At 47.2% G+C, this 23,956-nt stretch overlaps 1 protein-coding gene across 7 annotated transcripts in view; it reads left to right on the forward strand.

Annotated features, from left to right (window-relative positions):
- Positions 1-23,956, forward strand: part of LOC146810895 (uncharacterized) — a 403,292-nt gene that overhangs the window by 298,129 nt on the left and 81,207 nt on the right. For 6 of the 7 annotated variants that reach the window (XM_085617937.1, XM_085617940.1, XM_085617941.1 and 3 more), the window contains one exon: positions 1,017-1,094. The exons of the other annotated variant lie outside the window; for it this stretch is intronic. In XM_085617937.1, coding sequence (XP_085474063.1) covers positions 1,017-1,094 — 78 coding nt within the window. The remainder of the gene's footprint in view (positions 1-1,016; positions 1,095-23,956) is intronic. 7 annotated transcript variants of the gene reach the window in all.

Here is a 23,956-nt window from a genome sequence, read left to right on the forward strand (position 1 = left end):
TTCACCATAAGTTTATTTCACCAGAAATAAATCAATAGTCAAACTTGTTTGGATGTTCTCACCGTTATGAAAAACTGACTATCTGTAATACAGTCTTTGCCTCCATCTGTGATCCATTTTTTGTGAGTTGTCAGCGGTACGCCTCATCTGTAAAATAGCAATCGTTGTATGGGTTACCAAGAAAGCAGCTTGCTCGGCCTTTAGATCCATCATTAAGAGCACCTAAAGGAGAACTCCAGTAACTATAGGCATCAGGGGAAGAAATAATTGAAATTGTTTTCATTTGTTTCTAGAGCTACATTCTCCAATGCACGCCTCCACACTGAGGAAGGTATACTACGCATAAAGTGTGATCATCAAAGGCTGCTTTATCTACCCCTTGTGACTACACCCATGCCAAATGCTCATATGATTGAGGATAACTCACCAAAATGGCGGCTTCTGTTTAAGAAGGTGTATTGCCTGTATGATGTGTTGTGAATGCAGAAAAGTGAAACAAGAATTTCTTCTTTCTCACACATTCAAAGTGCATATGCCGATGCTTGTTAAAACTGTTCTTCACGGGCTATGTCAGGATTCTGAATACGGTGTGCTTACTGGTGTATGTTTTCTGCTAAAGAACCTTAAGTCTCTTTTCCAATCACTTCATCACTCTTCTCTTTTGCCTATCGCCTCTCACTCAAACCCCCTTAATTGTATTCTTCATGATTACACAGTATTATGACCTTTTCGTAGCTGTCTTCTTTCTTCTCAACCTAGCCTCCTGGCTTTACTCTTGGTCCTCGACAATCTTTGTTTGAAATTCTATTCCTAGATTTTCCAAATTTCCATTTCTTCAATTTTCATTTTCCGCGCTTTAACGGATAATATCTTTAAAATTCCATTCCAGGGCTGTAGACCTATCTCTGGATTTCTTGGTCCTTCTTATGCTAGTCTGTAAGGTTTGATTTCCAAACTTCTTTCACAGAGTGACGCCCCCTTTTGCCTCATTTGTTGTCATATTCTTTTATCTCCAGGGTCCTCCTGGCCTGAAGGGAGAACAAGGAGACACAGTAGTGATTGACTACGATGGCAGAGTTCAGGATGCGTTCAAGGTAACATTTGTGATAAGAAAAAGCTAAGACATGAAAACAGGAAAAAGTAGAACGCAATTCCAGGAGCTGGTGCAATGTGACAGAATGCGTCAGTTAAATTGAAAAACTGGCAAGTGCACACTTGTGGGAAACCATAACTGTATGCGTCTGGTAGAGCCAATATGTGCTCCACCCAACACATGCTACACTCCTCAAAAACACACATGGTGCTTTTCAAACAACAGTAAAGGTACGTACATTGAACTAGAAACTCCTCTTTTAGCATGTTACGCCTGGTATATTTATTCTAAAGGCATAACCATAATCTGACGAGATTTCATGCATATTATCTGGATTATGACGACTGAGAATACCTGTAATTCGTATGCACCACCATGTAGCCAAAGCCATTAGGCATTTCAGCCTATGGCTTGAGCTAGGAGGAGAACCCGTGGATGGAAGTGAAAGGACCACAATACGTTTTGTGTTCGGTTAGCTCTTTGTGCACACGGTTCCGAAGTATTGGAACAGAGTGTAACCCACAGGTAATTAAACAACAAAATGTCACAACATCTGAGAGCAGCACCACCAAGACTCTAGTAAACTAGCTCAAGGTCGCCTACGATTGTGTGTCCAGTTTTCCACACCACTGACCTCGCTTTCAGAAGAGGTTTGTGTTTCTTGTTACAGAGAAGCACCTCTTGATGACCAGAACTTTGGATCTGTTTTTTTGCTTTCAAACACTTTTAAAGTAGTAGTCTTTGTTTCTTTTATTGATGTATCATTACCTGCTTCTACTGCGCTCTTCTCACATGCTCTACCACTCATCCTTCTGCTCTGGGACTTTCACATGCTCCTAAGCTTCGGGGTAACATCATTGTGCTCTTTTGGAAGTCTTTCTTCTACTCATCCCCTTGTTTGCAGTTCTGGAGTCTATTTTGCTTCTACTCTATTTTATCATTTATCTTTTTTCATCTCCAAGAAATCTATTCTCTTGCTCTCCGCATATGTTTACCAGAGATCGTGAGTTGATGGTCATTCTCGCTGTCTGCAAGCCACTATTCTGTTTGATTCTCTCATAGCATAATCTTACTTTTCAGTTCCATTGACAAATCCCTTTCTTTTCATTCTTTCCTTGTGATTTACAGTATTGCTGCATGCTCGATTCCTTACTTAATGTATAATATTTCATATTGCCTGTTTCCATACACATTATGTTGATTAAAACTAACTGGAACGATTAATAATTTGGAGATGCTGGCGATAAAACCACTCATTGGTGCATAGCAGCATACTATTTACAGTTTTTTCATCTGTATGGCGACATATTGGCATTCTCTTTTATTACCGTTTGGACAATTATTAAATGTGAGGTTGTGGTATTAATAACACAAACCCTTTTATGGCTTCTATTTTTTCAATGTTCCACTTCTGTACTTGTGCCAAACTCTGTCAGGTCGTCTACAGCCACTGTGCTCAAACATAGCAACAAGCTCTGCTTTAGTTAATAAGTTTCTTATTTATTTAAGAGTTACATACAGTGCTCATGGATGCTTCAGAGTGTTGCACAGTTCAAGCTAAATTGTAGAGTTGTTAAAAAGATGGAGTCCAAACATCTATAAGACATGGTCGCTATCAGATATTCCATACTTGCCCCCATCGGCTCTGATGTAATTAAAGCTTATTCTAAATGAATCACTTTGAGGAGTTTTCTGAAACACAATTAGCTGGATTCTGCCCTTAAAGCCAGGTTCAGTGAATTCTACAGCTTTGGGCGTTCTACTCCTAGAGATCAACCTCAGTGACCGGACTTTTGAAAGTTTTTCGGTAGATCCGATGCAAAAGAGATGGCTAGAGGCTACGTCCAGTACAGATCACATTGCAGTAGTCCAACACTGCCATTTTCCAAAGAATCTTGTCCGTTCTACCTGATGGTTCAGTGGAGTAATATCAGGATCTTTTAAAGTAAGGATAGTTACAGCTATACATCTTTTATTACAGCAACAATTGATTGACAGAATGTTGAAAAATGTCAAACATTCACCCCAGTATAGAGATCTGGGCCTAAATCCGTTGTTTTTTTGCTCCTCATGTGTTGGACCTAGGTCCTAGGGGTAGCTTGGCTCAGGTCAACAGACTTACATCTCCATTTGGCCTCTCGTGCTTCCATCCTACTCAGTTCGCAATCCTGCGCAGCGCCATCCAAAAATAAAGACACTACACCGAATTAACTTTGAAGATTACTCCAAGACTTTATCTTATTTAAATCAGATGTTCACTTTAACACTTAAGACACAACCGGTCGTTTCAGATCATCATTAACTTTTCATCTAATGTTCTTTTGTTTTGTTTAAAAATTGTAAAACACAGGTACATTTCAATTCACTTCCACAATTAACAGTCCCCAATATCTGGAGGCACAACTGGTCAGTTCAGTTCACATTAAACTTTTCATTAAGAACATCTTACAATCAAATCGGCAATTCCAGAGAGTACCAGATCAACCTCAGGCCAGGAATATTCCTACCGGTCAGGGCTCCTGGTTACTGGGGGGGGGGGGGGGTGACTAACCCCTGCAAAGCTGGACCCCCAGTTACCCACTATGCCCTTCTTTATCCTGACTATTCTCGGTTACAGTGCCTTAGTTCAGTTGTTGGTAACCAATGAGCTACTCTCCCCCTTACTGTTCCATTATACAATGCTCCCCCAGCTCTTCCACGGAGCAGCTCCACATTACCCCTCTCTCCCAGCAACCTGCGTCTCCTCTACTCCTTCTCTGGAGTCACGTGCAAGGTGGCGCTATACTGCCAGTCACTACCAAGCGCTCCCTAGGGCTTTCCTCTTACACGCTGCCAGAGACCGTTCCACCCCTTCGCCTGCTTAGCGCTGCCCCGCTTACTGTTCACAGGAGGTTGCCATCCAGTTGCTCACCACGTTGCAGGACAGGCTTCTCCTCCTTAGTTACGGGGCCGGGAGGAGAGGGGTGTGTCCTCGCATACAGCTGGGAATTGGGGGGGAAATAAACTCTTCACACGGAACTCCTCTCACCAGCTCGTTCCTTCGCTGACGACGGGGCGCCTACTCCGCCCCCGGAGGCCAAGCCCCTCGCTCACCGGTCAGCTGACAGGAAGTCTACTTCGTCGGCCGTCCCACAGCTCCAGCCTCACCACTATGAAGCAGCGCGTCCTGTGTGTGCGCAGCCTCCGCCCTCACACCACTGTCAGGGGGGCGGCGCTCTGGTCAGGTGACTCGGCCTGCGGCTTCCCTGCTCTTCGGCTGGCACTTCCTGACTAGGGATTACCCGGCTGTCTGACGCGTCGCTCCCTCCTACCCCCGCTGTCACTGGTGACGTCCCTGTTCCTCGGCCACTCCTCACCACAGATCACCGCCGATGATCACCTGGCAGTCCCGCGATCTGGTACGAGGGTAGCGGCCCGATTTCGAAGGCAGCTCTCAGGGGGATGGAAGGTTGAAGAAAGAGGGGGGGGGGGTTCTGTCGTCTCACACCGTAGCTGAGCCTGACGGAGCTCTCAGGGCCCGGCACTTGTAACTTTCCTTGGGTTCCGGGAAGGGTAGTCCTGGCGATCACAGTGTTAGAAGGGGGTGGCCCTGGCAATGGCTCACCGCCCGCATGAAGGGCTCAGGGTTTTGCTCTTCCTTGTGTTCTCCACCAAGGCTGGGGTAACTGAAATCGCTGGCAGCCTCCAGGGACCGGTCAGCTGGTTGGGGGTGTTATCACCGGCCAGGGAAACTCCGCAGGCCCTGAGACCTGTCCCTCCTTGACTAGTGCAACCACCTCCCTCCTCAGGTGCCTTACTCCTGGCTACTCCACTCTCTTCTAAAATGGCCGCCCACCTGTCACCTCTATTTATCACCTTGGGCCTGACTTGCCAGAAGGGCCCAGAAAGTTCTGGAAACCCCCATGGCAGTCATGGTCCAGGTGCTGAGGTGACAGTTGGTGCCACCATTTTAGAATCTCACCTCCCTTCCCTAGTTTCCCTCAGAGGAGCACCTTGCGCCTTTCCCTCAGGTAGTGAGAGAAAAGCGCCCAGAACCTCTACATTAGCACCTAAAAAGTTAGGTAGACAGAAAAAATGAGGAGGGGAGAAGGGACAAAAAAAAATAATAAAATGAGGAAGGAACCGCCAAAGGGCTGACAGGTCTAACACGCGTCCCCCCCAGCTGAAAGTGGGGAGAGCTACCCAACCCCTTGGGAGTCCTCTTCACTAAGGCGGAAATACCTGGAGAGACCGTCAGCATTGGCGTGGTCTACTCCTGGGCGATGCTCCACCCTAAAGTCCATCCCCTGTAGGGAAATGGACCACCTCAACAGCTTGGGATTTTCGCCCCTCATTTGCATCAGCCACCTGAGGGGCCGGTGGTCGGTCTGAACCAGGAAGTGCGAGCCAAACAGGTATGGCCGCAGCTTCTTCAGAGCCCACACCACCGCAAAAGCTTCCCTCTCAATTGCACTCCACCTCTGCTCCCGGGGGAGTAGTCTCCTAGATAGGAAAACCACCGGTTGGTCTAGACCCTCATCATTAAGTTGCGACAGCACTGCTCCAATACCGTGCTCCGACGCGTCCGTCTGGACAATGAACTCCTTGGCGAAGTCAGGGGCCCTGAGAACAGGTGCCGCACACATGGCCTTTTTCAAGGTGTCAAAAGCTTGTTGACATCCCTCGGTCCAGATCACCCGTCGAGGGTGCTTTTTGGAAGTGAGCTCAGTCAAGGGGACTACGATGGTACCGTATCCCTTGACAAAGCGTCGATAGTAACCAGTGAGGCCCAAGAAGGCCCGAACCTCTGTCTGTGTCTTGGGGGGTTCCCAGGCCATGATGGTTTCGATCTTGGCCTGGAGGGGTTGCACCTTGCCCCGACCCACCAAGTGACCGAGGTACACTACCGACCCCTGCCCGATCTGGCACTTACTGGCCTTGATCGTCAGACCTGCCTGCTGCAAAGCCTGAAGAACGGCCTGCAGGTGACTCAGATGGTCCTCCCAGCTGCGGCTGAAGACAGCAATGTCATCCAGGTACGCAACTGAAAAGGCTTCCATTCCAGAGAGGACCTGGTTCACCAATCGCTGGAACGTAGCAGGGGCGTTCTTGAGCCCGAAGGGCATCACACAGAACTGGTAGTGACCCTCGGGTGTGGAGAAGGCTGACCTTTCCTTAGCTCCATCCGTCAGGGAAATCTGCCAGTACCCAGATGTGAGGTCAAAGGTACTGAGATATTGGGCAGCTCCCAACCGGTCAATGAGCTCATCCGCTCTCGGGATAGGATGAGCATCTGTCTTTGTCACTGAATTCAGTCCCCTGTAATCCACACAGAACCGGAGTTCTGGGGTAGTGCCCGGTGGGGCAGCTTTGGGTACCAGTACCACCGGACTGGACCAGGGACTTCCTGAAGGCTCAATTACTCCTAGCTCTAGCATCTTGGTAACTTCCTCATGGATGCTAGCCTTCACCTTATCCGACAGTCGGTAGGACTTGGACTTCACAGGTGGGCTGTCCCCTGTGTCCACATCATGGGTACACAGATGAGTCCTTCCCGGAATAAGGGAGAACAAGGAAGCAAACTGCTCCAGTACCTGGCGACAGTCCTTCCGTTGTTCAGGAGTTAGTGACGGTGAAAGGATCACTCCCTCCACCGATCCATCCTTCTCTCGGGACGCAAACAGATCAGGAAGAGGTTCACTTTCCTCTTCCTCTGACCCATCAGTCACCATCATTAACGTGACCTCGGGTCTCTCTTGGTGAGGCTTGAGGCGGTTGACATGGAGCACCCGATGGGGCTGCCTGCGGGTCTTAAGATCTACCACGTAGGTAACCTTGCCCTTTTTCTCAACCACCTCAAAGGGGCCTGACCAGCGATCCTGGAGGGCGCTAAGCTCTCCAGGTTCCATCACCCACACCTTCTGGCCAGGCTCCAGCTCCACCGGGTGAGCGTTACGGTCATACCATTCCTTCATGACCGTTTGGCTGGCTTCTAGGTTTTCAGAAGCTTGCTTCCACAACCTAGCCATTTGGCTACGAAATGCCAGCATGTAGCTCGCCACATCCGGGGGAAGTTTTCTGGGAGTCTTTTCCCATCCATCCTTCACCAGGCTGAGGGGTCCACGCACAGGGTGCCCGTACAACAACTCGAAGGGGCTGAAGCCCGCTCCCTTCTGTGGTACCTCCCTGTACGAAAACAGCAAACAAGGTAGGAGGACGTCCCATTTCCTCCGCAGGCTCTCGGGCAGACTCCGGATCATGCCCTTTAAGGTTTTGTTAAACCTTTCCACCAGACCATTAGTCTGGGGGTGATAAGGAGTGGAGAACCGGTAGGTAACTCCACACTCTTTCCACATAGCCCGCATGTATGCCGACATGAAGTTGGTACCTCTGTCCGACACCACTTCCTTGGGGAATCCCATCCGGGTAAAAATTCCCATAAGGGCCCGTGCCACCGCAGGTGCAGTAATGGTCCTCAGAGGGATAGCCTCTGGGTACCGTGTGGCATGATCCACCAGAACCAGGATAAACCTGTGACCGGCTGACGTTGGTGGATCCAATGGCCCGACAATGTCGATGCCCACCCTTTCAAAGGGGGTACCAACGACAGGCAGTGGTTCCAGGGGAGCCTTCAGCTTCACCCCTGTTTTCCCACTAGCTTGGCAGGTTACACACGTCCTACAAAAAGTATCTGACGCAATCCTCATCTGAGGCCAATAAAAATGAGGGACAAGTCGAGCAAAGGTCTTGTCTTGTCCCAAGTGTCCTGCCAAGGGTATTTCGTGAGCCAGTCCTAATAGGAAGGCTCGGTAACGCTGGGGAACTACCAAGGCCCGGGATGAACCATGCACCGGAGCCTTGGGTTCGCTATACAGGAGTCCATCTTCCCAGTATATGTGGAAGTTCCCCGAATCGTTACCCGCTGCCTGGGCTTCGGCCTGCCGCCGTAAACCCTCAAGGGTAGGGCACTCCTCCTGGGCCCGGCAAAACTCTTCCCTAGTAGGTCCTCCCTCCACCTGCCAATCTGCAGGGGTAGGCAAGCCCTCCAAGGACGTTACATCCCCCTCCGTAGACTCCGGGACCACCTTGGTTGCCCCATCCACCTTTGGAGGGTCAGATGCCGGGGCAGGCTTTCCCCGTCCCCGTCTACCCTTTCCGGCAGCTGGTTGGGCCTTTGTCCCAGGCTCCAACCTCTGTGTGTCCCCTCTTCGGGTGGTCACGGACCGAGTGTGGGCACACGTCCACTCAGGGGTCCCCAACATTTCCATGTGGGCCCTGAACTCAACCTCCTTCCACGCCGAGTGTTCAAGGTCATTTCCCAACAGGCAGTCGACCGGCATGGCAGGGCTGATCGCAACTCGTAGAGGACCCGCAACCCCTCCCCACTCAAAGGGAACCTGGGCCACCGGATAGTGACCCTCTCGGTTGTCAGCCATCACAACCGGGTGGACTACATTGGGGACCACCTGCTCTGGGGACACCAGCTGACTCCTTACCATAGTCATGCTGGCTCCTGTGTCCCTCAGAGCCTCCACCCTCTGGGCATTGATGGTGACCCATTGCCTGTACTTAGTAGTATTCGAGGGCATCTGGGTCTTAGGAACCATCTCACAATCCCCTAAGGACACTAGGGTTAGCCCTGCCCACTCACCTCCCTTATCTAGGGGCAACTCCTCCCCGAGCACTACACTCGCCACCCCAGGGGTCTTTCCTCCAATGGGAGGGTGTGGTCTCTTGGGACACTTGGCATCCCCCTTATAGTGCCCAACCTCACCACACTCGTAACATCGGACAACCCTAGGCTGCTGACCACGGTCAGGATAAGGGGGTTTGTGGGGAACAACCTTAGGAGGGAATCCTACTCCCTTCCCTGGTGAACTCTTTTGGGGGCCTTTAGAGAACTCCCTCTTTTTGTCTTCCCCCCCTTTCTTCTGGGGGGCGCCCTGTCCAGCCCCTTGGAAATTCCCTCCAGTCCCTTTTGAGGATACCCGGGTACTGGCCCAGATATCTGCCTCCTCTGCAAGCTTCCTGGGATTAGTGAGCTTGCTGTCTACTAGGTGCTGACGCAGCTCTGGAAAACTTTTCTCGAGGAGATGCTCCTTTAGGATTAAATTGTACAGTCCCTCATAGTCCTTGACTTCACTACCCTGTACCCAACCCTCTAAGGCTTTCCGGGCATAGTCCAAGAAGTCCACCCAATTCTGAGTGGACAACTTCTGACTACCCCGGAACCTCTGCCTGAATTTTTCAGGGGTCAGTCCGAATTTCCTTACTAGGGCTACCTTCATGACGGGGTACCTGGTCTGGTCTGGCTGTTCTAGCGCTAACAAGGCATCCCTCCCCACCGGAGGCATATACCTATACAGGCCACCCCCCCACTGGGCTTCAGGGACCCCATGGGCTCTTAGAGAAACCTCATAGGCAGCCAGCCATTTTACAATATCATCCCCTATGCCATAGCTAGCAACCACGTCTTTGGGCAGGTAGGGCCTGGACTCTCTCGAGACTTCTCTCGGTATGCTGCCACCATTAGGACTGCTGGGGGTTCCAAGTTGAAGGACTTTGAGCTCTAACTCTTTTAAGTGAAGCTCGTGGAGGAACCTTCTCTCCTCCCTCTCCTTTTCCAACCGGGCCAGATCCATTCTAAGCTGTCTCTCTTCCCTCCGATCCACTAGGTCAGCAGAGGACAGGCTCCCCCCTGAGGCGCTACTTCCCACTCTTGATGGGGCCCTGGACCCAACGTCCATATTACCGCTCCCAGGGGGTAGAAGGACTTCCGGTTCTTCTAGGAGATCTAGTTCTGGTTCTTCTTCCCGTTTCCCGCTAGGGTGGGCCATAACCCAGGCTCTTAAGCTTGCCTGGAGCTCTGTCTTCTTCACCCCCTGCTTAAAGAATACCCCCCGTTCCTGGCAGAACTCCCTCAATTGGGCCGCTGTATACTCCTCCAGCCTACCCACTTCGAATTCCATCCTGCCAGATGGGACCCCAACACAGTTAACAAGGACTTTACTCAAGAAGAAGAATCCACAGGACAATTTTAAAAACCTCCAATTAAGAAACAATCTGGAGAAAACTCCAGTCAAAACAATACAGTGTAGGTGGTGATGCGCGCAAAACTGCTACCAAGCGGATGCAAGCACTGAATAACGATCCCACCGCTGAGCACCAATCTGTTGGACCTAGGTCCTAGGGGTAGCTTGGCTCAGGTCAACAGACTTACATCTCCATTTGGCCTCTCGTGCTTCCATCCTACTCAGTTCGCAATCCTGCGCAGCGCCATCCAAAAATAAAGACACTACACCGAATTAACTTTGAAGATTACTCCAAGACTTTATCTTATTTAAATCAGATGTTCACTTTAACACTTAAGACACAACCGGTCGTTTCAGATCATCATTAACTTTTCATCTAATGTTCTTTTGTTTTGTTTAAAAATTGTAAAACACAGGTACATTTCAATTCACTTCCACAATTAACAGTCCCCAATATCTGGAGGCACAACTGGTCAGTTCAGTTCACATTAAACTTTTCATTAAGAACATCTTACAATCAAATCGGCAATTCCAGAGAGTACCAGATCAACCTCAGGCCAGGAATATTCCTACCGGTCAGGGCTCCTGGTTACTGGGGGGGGGGGGGTGACTAACCCCTGCAAAGCTGGACCCCCAGTTACCCACTATGCCCTTCTTTATCCTGACTATTCTCGGTTACAGTGCCTTAGTTCAGTTGTTGGTAACCAATGAGCTACTCTCCCCCTTACTGTTCCGTTATACAATGCTCCCCCAGCTCTTCCACGGAGCAGCTCCACATTACCCCTCTCTCCCAGCAACCTGCGTCTCCTCTACTCCTTCTCTGGAGTCACGTGCAAGGTGGCGCTATACTGCCAGTCACTACCAAGCGCTCCCTAGGGCTTTCCTCTTACACGCTGCCAGAGACCGTTCCACCCCTTCGCCTGCTTAGCGCTGCCCCGCTTACTGTTTACAGGAGGTTGCCATCCAGTTGCTCACCACGTTGCAGGACAGGCTTCTCCTCCTTAGTTACGGGGCCGGGAGGAGAGGGGTGTGTCCTCGCATACAGCTGGGAATTGGGGGGGAAATAAACTCTTCACACGGAACTCCTCTCACCAGCTCGTTCCTTCGCTGACGACGGGGCGCCTACTCCGCCCCCGGAGGCCAAGCCCCTCGCTCACCGGTCAGCTGACAGGAAGTCTACTTCGTCGGCCGTCCCACAGCTCCCGCCTCACCACTATGAAGCAGCGCGTCCTGTGTGTGCGCAGCCTCCGCCCTCACACCACTGTCAGGGGGGCGGCGCTCTGGTCAGGTGACTCGGCCTGCGGCTTCCCTGCTCTTCGGCTGGCACTTCCTGACTAGGGATTACCCGGCTGTCTGACGCGTCGCTCCCTCCTACCCCCGCTGTCACTGGTGACGTCCCTGTTCCTCGGCCACTCCTCACCACAGATCACCGCCGATGATCACCTGGCAGTCCCGCGATCTGGTACGAGGGTAGCGGCCCGATTTCGAAGGCAGCTCTCAGGGGGATGGAAGGTTGAAGAAAGAGGGGGGGGGGGTTCTGTCGTCTCACACCGTAGCTGAGCCTGACGGAGCTCTCAGGGCCCGGCACTTGTAACTTTCCTTGGGTTCCGGGAAGGGTAGTCCTGGCGATCACAGTGTTAGAAGGGGGTGGCCCTGGCAATGGCTCACCGCCCGCATGAAGGGCTCAGGGTTTTGCTCTTCCTTGTGTTCTCCACCAAGGCTGGGGTAACTGAAATCGCTGGCAGCCTCCAGGGACCGGTCAGCTGGTTGGGGGTGTTATCACCGGCCAGGGAAACTCCGCAGGCCCTGAGACCTGTCCCTCCTTGACTAGTGCAACCACCTCCCTCCTCAGGTGCCTTACTCCTGGCTACTGGCTACTCCACTCTCTTCTAAAATGGCCGCCCACCTGTCACCTCTATTTATCACCTTGGGCCTGACTTGCCAGAAGGGCCCAGAAAGTTCTGGAAACCCCCATGGCAGTCATGGTCCAGGTGCTGAGGTGACAGTTGGTGCCACCATTTTAGAATCTCACCTCCCTTCCCTAGTTTCCCTCAGAGGAGCACCTTGCGCCTTTCCCTCAGGTAGTGAGAGAAAAGCGCCCAGAACCTCTACATTAGCACCTAAAAAGTTAGGTAGACAGAAAAAATGAGGAGGGGAGAAGGGACAAAAAAAAATAATAAAATGAGGAAGGAACCGCCAAAGGGCTGACAGGTCTAACATCATGCCTTTCCAGTTTAAACCCAGCCATCTGCAAATCAGTCTTGATGGGAACAGTTTAGCCCGAACAGCTAAGCCGGGTACTCACTGGACTGGAAACAAGCATCCGGGAACCGGTTTCGGGGGTTCACCCCTCATCAGCCAGGATAGCTTGAATCCAGTGGCACAGCGAGCAAGGGACCCATGTCTGGGCATACCCATCCCACTTGGGGCGAAAAGTGCTACAGCAACAAATGATGGACGGAGTGCTGTACTGGGGTGAATGTTTGACATTGTTCAACATTCTATGCATGCAGCCGTCATTATGAGAATTTTTATAAAAATCCAAAATAAAGCATATAAATTAAAACATATTTCACCATGGACTGACTCCACCCTTTGAATCATTCAGGGTTTCTAGCACGGCAACCAAGACATGAAATGATGGCTAGGAAAGGGTTTTCATGGAAATATAATCTGATCTATAGTTAACACAGCATCCAATAATGTATTGGTGCTGACATTTCCTACACCCTGTGGCCACTTTGCGTGAAATTTTTGACTAATCTTAAAATGAATATTGTAAAACAAAGGAAAAAGATGAAAAGGGGCAAATATTTTGATACATTCAATGATAAAATGATTGAATGATGCTATGTAAATGATCTTTCTATTGGACACATGTCCCCAGCTAAGCATATAATTCGAAACAAGGCTTAGACTTTAGGCAGCTTGAGTCATGAACTGTGAATGACCTTTGAGCAATAAAGTATTGTTTTGTTTAGACTTGAATTGCAAGATACATTGTCCCCTTCCACTGAGGGTTTCCCACTGCTAGATCTGTTTGACTTGCATACTCCAACCCCAGCACAAAGACAGGTTGGAAATGGATGTTGAAGAAGTGGCACCTATATCTGTCCTTGGCTCAAGCTGTTCTCCTGTTATCTCTGAGTAAAACACTGCAGTTTTCTCCCACAAGCATTAATGACTCGGGTCATTCATTTCACCTTCCTGTTTCATCACTTTTTCTCTCACCTTTAACGTCAATTTCCTATAAAGAATATTCCAGAGGCACAGTACAACACAGAGTTGACAATAATAAGTAGCACTTGGTGATTGAGATTGCAGTTTTTAAACTGCTGTCAATATTCTTCGAAGGCAATGCCATCCAGGCTGATGCTAAAACCAGGTTCTGTCCAGACTTGGAACTGAGCTCTTATTGTTCACCATCTGGGGCGACCTCAGGTCAACAGCCGACCAGTATGAGGTGGCAGCTGTCTTCGAAACTAGCCTCTCAGCAGCATTTGACAGGCACCATTATATTACATTTGGCAGACTACTGGAACTTCAAATCCAAAAAGACATGATGGAATAAATCTCCTTTTATTTTTGCTGATAGCCTCCATACAACCACATTCCTACCTTACCATTCACATTATTCAATTTAGAAAGTTATCACTAAAGGCTCAAATACCACAGCCTAACTTTTCATTATATCTGAGCCCCCTCTCGGACATCCTCAAAACATTCAATCTCTTCTACAAAGAAAATTGACAATGCAGATGACTAAATGATCACCCTGAACTTGGACGTGCCTGCGGACGTGAACAAATGCACCCTGGTTTATCATCCGCCATACCTGCCAAAGTTTGATTCCATGTGTGTGATATTTTCATAATTTCAGTATAATTATGAGAGACATTCAATGACTACGAGTAACACTTTCTCGCAAGCAAAATCAAGCAACAAAGACGAAGGAAACACATAAGTATCAGAAATTAAACCCATTTGAGCAACGAGACACTCTTAAGAAAATCTTAAAACTGCTGCAAAGCACCATAAATGGGCGGGCACCTTGGGACCCGACTGTACCAAACGAGATGTTAAAGACCCCAGCGTGGATGGCAGCCAACTTTTCTCTCTGCAGGGTGCAGAAACACAGCAAAGAACTTTCTTTGCTGCCATGATGAAATGCCATGAACAACCTCTTTCATGAGATACCTCAAGTTCATTAAGTGCAGGATCTTAAAATCCTAGGGCTCACGTACAGTCGCTCTGGGAATGCTAAATGTGTTTCTAAAATGAAAGTGAACATCAACAAGATTCAAACAGAAAGAACATACCAACACAGAGCAATACTGAAACAGAGACTATCCTGGCACACAATCCCTAACTGAAGTCAGGACACCACGATTAATGCATTAACGTACGTAAAATAATGCTGCAAGTACTTCCTGTGCAATGTGTGTAATTATTAATAGAGCAGAACTTTCGATTAACTGCTGTTTAACTTTCCTTAAAAAACTGTTTAGTTATAACTCACAGCGCTTCAGCAGTAACTTTGGTGTTTTTAGAAATTATTTGAGCAGAGACACTTAGTGGTTTCTTAACAGTTAGTCATTTGATTGATTACACATTCGCTTCTCCTCCCTTGCAAGCCATCCTGTCTCACTGTTGTGTGTTCTGACAGATAACATCATACACCAACAGCACACCTTCTACAAGTCCAAACATTTGTCCACCTTAAACGACATGCAGTGCTCCTTGTCGGCACCGGTCTGAAATATGGGTGGTGCTTGCCCTGTAAGCTGATGGCCCCAGATAATGCACATCCCGTCCAGGCCTGCATGTGCGCCCCACCCCAGAAAACAATAGAAAGCACCTGAATCCATGGGCAGCTGGGTCCGACGTGCTTGCTGTTTAGTTATTAGCGACACCACTGGTTGCCGGAACCACGTGGCCCGGAGAGGCCCAGGCATGACCTCGGTGCCGATTTATTTTTAAAGGAACATGATGTTCACACTTGCAGCTGTGCAGGGGGCTACTTTGTTTTCAATTACTGTATCCTCTAGTGTATTGTGAACATAGCAATGTGAGTTAACCCCAGGCCCAGCCAGGTTCTTAAATTGGCTGGCATCACCTTTAGCAGCCCAGGGTGCAGGCTTTGTTTTGTTTGTTTAAATGCAGTGCCTCATGAATTCATCAAGTCGGAAGCGCTCTAATTATGTGTGACTACAGCAATTTTAAGTGGCAAAGCAGACAACTGCATTAAAATGTGTTAGTCTAACCCCTGATGCATGGTACTTGACAGGACTGACCTACAAGCAGTCAGGAACTAGATGACCAGCAACACATGATACCTAAGGCATCAGAAAACCAAATTCTAACGTGTAAACTGGTCTACCACCAAATACTTACCCTGAAGCTAATAGCATCTCTTACCACAGCCAGCTAAGTCAGGAATATCAAAATCACAATAGAAATAAAGATCTCATTAGCTTCTCAGGGCAATAAGGTAACTAAATCATCTTTCCCCACACATGATCTGGAAGCCCAATTTCCCTTTCCCTGGGTTTCCTCCAAGGGTTCAGGCTGCCATTGTCCTCGTGCTGTCCTTACTGGGATACTGAACTCCACTGTCAAATTCTTACTTCAACTTTGAACATGGGACCTTATTACACCAGCCTTTCAAGTCTCCTTCACTAGTACCCTGTGGCCAAAACACATCTCATTCAAGCAATGACCAATCTGCAGTATAATTTAGATTTTTCACAGCCTGATGGACAGAAAATCTGAATTTTATTAAAGACATGGAGGCTAATATTATGCAAATTCTCCTTTATTGCCACAGCTCAGCAGTAACAATGAAGAGAACATAGAACTTGTGAACATTCTGGAAAACAGTATAAAGTCCATGAGCACACAGCTATCATCCTTCTTTGTTCAAAGCTGCGAATCCAAGAAAAAGGTCAGTAAATCCAAATTTTCAAAATAACGAAAGAAAGAAGTAAAAAGGTTAAAGCTACAAAAAAAACCTTAGGGAGGGGTAGTTAGGGTAGGGATAATATTAGTCTCCATGTCTTTAATAAAATCCAGATTTTCTGCCCATCAGGCTGTGAAAAATCTAAATTTTATGGCATGACACGGAGGCCTACATTATGCAAGTTTAAAGTGAATTGAGAACATTGTCAATCACATTATTGATAGGTCTAAAATAACATTTTTTAAACATATTCTCATTAGACCAGTCAGCGGCTCTTAGAATATCTTGTAGCCCTCCACCAAGCATAAAAGCTTTGGAAGCAGAAGCACCTCTAAGAGAATGTGCACCGAAAATAGAAGTATCGACACCACAGTCACGCATCACTTCTTTCACCCATCTCGCGAGAGTGGGAGAGGAAACAGGCTTATGAGGAGATCTATAGGAGATCAGAAGTTGTGTATCAGTTCCTCTTATGCAAAAAGTTATTTTTTCATATTCTTTAAGACATTTGACAACACACAAACTTTCATTCTCAGGAAAGAAAGGGTAGAAAATAGAGGAAGACCTAGTTTTGGTCCTTTTTTAAAGATAGGAACAAACTCCCTCTGGTTGATAAACTCTGCTAGAAATATCTAAAGCTTTAACATCTGATGTTCGTCTAAAATAGACCAAACAAAGTTGGACAGTAAGCTTGTAAGAAATAAGTTTGAGAGAGAGGGAAGTATTATCTCCCCAGGAGGAGATAAGATGTAGAATATTTCTCACGTCCCATAATGCTGTGTATTTTGGAGTTGGGGGATTGAGAACCCGCATTGCTTCTCATAATCTTTTTAGTTAAAAGAGATTGGCCAACAGAAACACCATCGATTAGAGAGTGGCCTGCAGCTATTGCTGACCTATAGACATTAACGGTTCTATAACTAAGTCCAGAGGCAAATTTCTCTGATAGGAAATTTAGTACGTGAACTAAATCAGCTGAAATGGGATCGTAATGTCGTTGGAGACACCAGCGAACCCATTTGTTTCATGCCAATCGATATGCCTTCCTTGTTCCAGGCGCCCAAGATTCAGATATGAGTCTGAAAGCATCGAGCGAAAGGCCAGGGATCTCCCACTGTCGCCTGAAATCTTCCATGCCGTGAGGACTAGGATTCCTTGTTCTAGGAGGGGATGGGGTTCGCCTTGAGGACCTAGGAGAAGACAACTAAAAGACGGAATTAGGATTGGGAAGTCTATGGCCATCTCCAAGATGACCGGGAACCATGCTTGAGACCTCCAAAGGGGGGTTATTACCACCATGCTTTGAAGGTATTGACGAGCATGTAAGAGAAGACGTGGAAGCATTACAAAGGGTGGGAAGGCATATGGTTTTAAGCCCTGACAGTTCTGGAGGAAGGCATCCACTCCTGATGCCTGAGGGTCCGGCCTCCAACTGAAAAATTCCGTTATCTGAGTATCTCATCTGTCTGCGAAGAGGTCCATCTGGAAGTGGCCCCATTGCTCTTGAATGATTAAGAATATCTGTCTGTTCAACTTCCAGTTGCTCGAGTCCCTGAAGCTTCTCGAGAACCAGTCTGCTACGCCGTTGTTCAAGCCTGGGATGTGTTTTGCCGTGACCGACAGCCCTTTGTTCAAACAATAGTCCCAGAAAACCTTCGCTATTTCGCTCAGACCTTTCAAACGGGGTCCCCCCATCTTGTTGACGTATTTTACCGCAGAGACATTGCCCATGCGGAGCATTATAGAGCATTTGATCGAATTCTTTGAAAAACTTCGAACCGCAAAGGAACCGGCTAAAAGTTCCAGGCAGTTGATATGAAGATTCTTCTCCTTTAGTGTCCATCCCCCCCCCTGTGGAAAGGTTGGCGAAAGTTGCACCCCAGCCCTCTAGACTCGCATCCGACTCTATTATCAGGTCTGGTGTTTCCCCGAAGATGGCTTTGCCATTCCATGCTTCTGCATTCCTCAACCACCAAAAGAGTTCTTTCCTCGATTCTTCGTCTAAGTAAGTCATCTGGGAGTAGGACAGACTCGATTTCAAGGCTTTCGCCTTGAGTCTCTGAAGGGCTCTGTAGAGGAGAGGGCCCGGGAATATTGCTTGAATGGTTGAGGAGAGGAGACCCAGAATTCTCGCTAGAAGTCTGAATGGGAAATATTTCAGAGAAAGAATCTTTTTTAGTTCCTTCTTGAGTTTCTTTAATTTCTCCCTTGGTAACTTTAATTCTCCCGAAATCGTGTTTACCATGAATCCCAAGAATTGGGTTTTTTGAGAAGGTATAGTGCATGATTTTTTTGTATTTATAACGAAGCCTAGATGCTCCAGAAGGTGAATAGTAAGGTTCGTGTGTTGGTAGATTTTCGCCTTGGACTGAGCCATGATAAGGATGTCTTCCAGATAGATTATTAGTCTTACCCCCCTTTTCCTTAGCCATACTACTAACGGACGCAAGACCTTGGTGAAACACCAAGGGGCTGATGACAGACCGAAAGGAAGACTTGAAAATTCCCATAGTTTTTTTCTCCCAGGTGAACTGGAAGAACTTCCTGTGAGGGGGCCAAATACGAATTGTGAGGTAGGCGTCTTTTAAGTCTAGGCGTGTTAGCCAATTGCCTTTTCTCAAAACGTCTCTCAGAAGATGAATTCCCTCCATCTTGAAGTGGTGATAGGAAACCCAACTGTTCAGATTTTTTAAATTTATAACAGGTCTCTGAGTTTTGTCTTTCTTTTCGACCAGGAAAATATTGCTTATGAAACCTATTTCTGAGCTCTCTCTTACAGCCCCTTTGGTTAGAAGATCTTTCACTTCCTGAGATACTAGTTTTTTCTGTTCTTGTGAAAAAAATATTTCGTGTGGTATTTCCGTTTGGAAGGGGGAGTCCATAAAGTCTATTTTGTAACCTTGAACTGTTTGTAGGACCCATGGATCTTGGGTTATTAATGTCCAGTTGCCAGAGAAAAGGGCTAGTCTCCCTCCCACTTTTACAGGGGTATCTGAAGGGCCTGTCGATAGACCTACCTGTTGGGAAAACTCTGCTCTTCCTCGCCTCGAAACGATCTTCCTCTGAAGCGTTGTCTTTGAGGGTAGAATTAATGATTCCCGTAGAAAAATGTTTGTTGGAACCCATTTCCTCGTCCCAGAAAGGGTCTTGAAGTGGATTGTCCATGGCTGGGAAATCGACTCCGCATTCTCCCAGCCCGTCCAAAATTTTTATCTTGGAACACTTTTTTGATTTCACGTTGTGACTTTTGTATGGAGCTAAATCCTCCAACGTATTTGGCCATATCACGTATAAAGTCCTCTCCGAATAGGAGTCCTTGAGAGCTGGGTCCTGCCTCTTTGTTAGACAATTCAATTAGTTTGGGGTCTATTTTAAGGAGTATGCCCTTTCTTCTTTCATTAGATATGGCAGTGTTCGCATTGCCAAGAAGGCAGATGGACCTTTGCACCCATTCGCGAAGTTCCTTTGCGTCAACAGGGATGCCACCAACGTAGGCGTTTTCCGCCATGTCAAAAATTTTGGTTAGAGGACCAATTAAATCAAGTAGGCGGTCTTGACATGATCCAAGGCTTTTATCTATGCCTTTTCTTGGGTCTTTTGCGCCTTTGGCTATGAATGCGGCGACCTTAGGGTCCAGTTCAGGTGTGGAGGCGATTTTGTCTGGGAGTGATGGCTGAGGGCATTCTGATCTTAATCTGAATCTCACTTCTTTCGGGATCTCTCTTCTTAGTCAGAAGCTAATATAGTCTGCTACGTGTTGTGACGGATGCCATTCGGGAGATAGGGGATGTTTTATTAGTAGTGGATCGAACATAATGTCTCCAAAAGGGTCAGTGATACCCATTTTCGTTCCTGAGGCCTTGTTTGCCTCTTCCGGGTTATCAATTTCATTATTTTCTTGGACCTCAATGTCCGAATCAAGGGATGACGAGCATGAGAGATCTATCTCCGCCTCGTATTGGTCGTCGCTGTCAACGTGTATAGGGGTTTGTAGGCCTGTTTCTTGCCCTTCTGAGATGCCCTGGGCATCGTTCTGGTCTCCGCCTTGTAAGCGAGATCGATCCTAGTTTAGTGATACCTTGGTTCTTTTTAATCTTAAATCTGATTGTTCTGTTCCGGATCTTTTCTTTAGGACCTTCACTGTCCCTTCTTTGGGGTTTAAATTATGTTCCCCGCTAGTTGAGGGCCATCCCCTTGTAAATATTTCAAATTTTTTATTCATGGTTTCATTACATTTTTTATTGATAAGGTCATTGAACGAATCCATGGCTTTATCCATGGCTTTAGAAACCATTAGGTCCAGTTTTGTTTCATGGGTCAGTGGAAGACATAATGGAAGGAGTAAAGGATTAATAAAGACAAGTGTTTTATTGAAACTTGTCTTCCCCTTTAAATCAATTAATAATTTTGGATAAAACATTTTTAGCCTGATAAATTGTGTCTTCCTACCTTAATTTTCTCCCTTACCTTTTTTTTCTTTTTTTTTCTTTTTTAAATATAGTGGTATAATTATTCCTAAAAAATGGATTAGTGCGTAGATATCGGTATTAACTGCCTCGATCGCGTTGAGAAAGGACGAGCAACTGTTTATTTTAGAAGCTATGACAACCACGCACGTATGTTACGTGCGTGGTTGTTGTTTAAGGTCCATTCCTTTAATTTGAGTTCGCGACGCGCGATGAAAGACGCGCGTCGCGGTGGGGAAAAGAAGCCGATCGTGGTTGAACGCCGAGTAGGCGAGAGCAAATGAAAAGGCCTGAGGGGCAGAAGGCAAGGTAGGTGACAAATCCTCCCCAGGGTGCGGAAAGACTCGGGCGTGGCACGGAGGCACGGTGGCGGGCATGGCCCGCATCGAGCGTGTCGCTAGGCAGCACCTGCGATCGCGTCCAGAAGCACGAGAGGCGCGTATGTGTCTACAAACACAATTTCAAAAGGCGCATGGGGAGAAAGCGAACGGAGAGGAAATCCAAAGGCAAGAAAGCAATCAAGCGTGCAAAGAAAAAGTAGTTGAAGGCGGATTAAGGGAAAGAGAGTAGACAAATATCATTCAGACCTCAAAGGATACATACGTCCTGGATAAAAAACGAAACAAATGCATGGTAGGGTCAATAGGACCCAGTCATGCGAGATAAAGTTAAAAAGGTTAATTATAGAGTGAAAAATACTAAATTTCTCAATAGATACATAAAAGGAAGGAACAACAAATAAAATGAGAGTACTTATCTTATGTGCAGCAACAACAAAGAAGGATGATAGCTGTGTGATCATGGACTTTATACTGTTTTCCAGAATGTTCACAAGTTCTATGTTCTCTTCATTGTTACTGCTGAGCTGTGGCAATAAAGGAGAATTTGCATAATGTTGGCCTCTGTGTCATGCCATAAAATTTCTGTCTTCCTGCAATTAAAGCTTCAAACCCATCTGCCATGGAGGAACCTGATAAACGTCACACGCTGAAAATCTATACAGTGTAAAAGAAACAAAAAATTGCCTCACAATATTTTATTGGACGGATCATGTAGCTGCTATCCTGTTGGTGTTCTTTAAAATAAAATAGCATACCAATATTTCATTTTAGCACGCAAATTGGATTTGTTGTAAAGCACTTCAGAGCCTTCCAAAATAGATTTACAATTATTAAATATTAAAAAATACATTCTGACCTTATAGAAAAGACTATAATATGCCTACAAATCCTCAGCATAAATTCCATGTGAAATCTGTGGTCTGACATTCTGAAATCATAACCTGCCTCATGCAAAGGGAACTGAATCAATGGGCAAATACATATCAGGCAATATGTACTCATGGCTCTGATGACTATGGTAGGTAACACCACACTTACTCCATTTAGCACAGTAGACTACTTTGCTTCGTATTCAGGGAACCTAAAGCAGCCCTGGCACTTTTGTCGGACCAGCACCCTCCTCCCCCCTCACCCTCCGTGGGTGGGGAGGAGGGTGCGCTGCTGCTTTTGTTACTGGGGGCCGATATTGCAGCACTGCCGCAAAACCGTCCCCCAGTAATAAACCCACAGCTGCAAAAAGGGCCCCCACCCTTCCAGCCTCCCGGGAAAATGCCTGATACCCGCTACAGCCAGTCCGGCGCTATTCGTATTCAATTAACAATGTTAAGCAATAAGATGGATGTACTTAAGTTGTAGGCCTGGGCCTCATTTAGAGTTTGGCGGACTGGGATACTCCGCCATATTAAAAGTGCCAATGTCTATAATGCTTTTGTAATCTAGCAGATGGGATAGCAGCAATTTTTGGGAAGGAGCCGCCCGACTCTAAATAAGGCCCCTAGTGATTACAATTCTAATGTAGTGACTTGATGGAGGTTTGTGCGGCCTGTACCCTAACACATTCAACAAAGCCTGTTGCAATTTCTGCTGATGAAAAATGAAGACTTCTGGGCTGTGCTAAAGAGGTATCAGGTTGAGGTAACTCTAAAACCAGTTATGTAAGCCAGCCAGTGAACTTTCCTTGTGATACCAGAGACTTTTGAGAAATGGTCACAGTTACGCGACAGCAAACCAAAACGGTGGGCGGTTGAGGTCAGTTATGTAAATTAGAATGTTATCAGCATACATTGAAACTATATATTGCTTCCGAAAGACTTATTTAATGCAACCGATGCATTGTGTTTCCTCATAGAAGAGTCTAGTAATTAAGTAAGCATTGGCCAAGCCAAAAGGTGTTGACTTTTGGCTTTGCAAATTCTTTATTTCCCTCTGGCATCGGCAAAAAGAAAAAAGGTTACAGTCAATACGGAACAACATTTCCAAATAAATAAACAATAAAAGTGTGATTTAGCAGTCATGTAGTTTTTGTTTTAATTCATCACTACACAATGACAGACTCCTATCGTGGAGCACTAAAGTAATTCGAAACAGTGTGCCAAATCTTTGGGTTTTTATTTTCAGAAAGGAGCAATTGGGCAGCCACTGCGGGGTACAAAAACATAATGGGACAGGAAGAGTGGGTGCGACAGTGGAGTAGGAGGGAGAGGAGGAGAGTGGCAAGAGGAGCTAGATGGGCAGCGTACACCTATATTAAAAAAGATACGAAACCAAATACAACAGAGATACTGGGCGGGGGGGTTTCAAAAAAAAAAAAAACTAAACCGAGAAGAATTTAGAGGAGGAAGCAACAGACAAGCTATAGGGCAAGGGGTGGGGATTTGTTTGGGGATCAGCACACGACGGAGAGAGCAAGTAAGCACATGCACTTGCTTGTAGCGATGAAAGAAAAGAAAAATGTAGTTCTCCAAATGTAATCTGTAGAAGGTCACACGTCATCCAATCAGAAGCATGTTAAGAATCCATGCTCCAGGGGACGTGGCTTGGACGCTGATAATGACAGCCACATCTTAAGACAGCTCCTCTCTGCCATGACCTAATCCGACACAATCGGGGGCTCAACCATTCTGTACACCATGACCGGTAGGAGCGGAGGCTGTGTTTGGGGTAGTACCACTGGTGATCGTGGGCCCCAGGAGAAGTCGCGAAGAGGAACGCCCTGTGGTGGTGACCTTGCGTGGCCACGAGGCTTATTGAATGGCCGTCAGGATGGCGCCGAAGGTGGCACGTTGAAAGCACTGTGCCCAGCTCATTGAAGCCCTGGGAGTGAGGAGCAGCGTCGAATGACCACCACGGGAACAGGACTGCGCATCCTCTTGCTGGGGATCCCAGCATCATCAATCGTATCCGGCTAGGCCAGGTGGGCTCTGGCGCCAAAGGGGGCCCTGGTGCAGGGGCCCGATGCTAAGTAAGTAGCTGAAAACAGCAGCAATGACAGCGGGAGGAGCCGCATGAGTGGGGGAGGGCCCTGGACTCCCCACATGGAAATAACTGGCTGAAAATTGAGGAGGCAGTGAGCCCTGTGAGACAAT

This window comes from Triturus cristatus, chromosome 7 (assembly GCF_964204655.1).
Source record: "Triturus cristatus chromosome 7, aTriCri1.1, whole genome shotgun sequence".
Classification (NCBI taxonomy): Eukaryota; Metazoa; Chordata; class Amphibia; order Caudata; family Salamandridae; genus Triturus; species Triturus cristatus.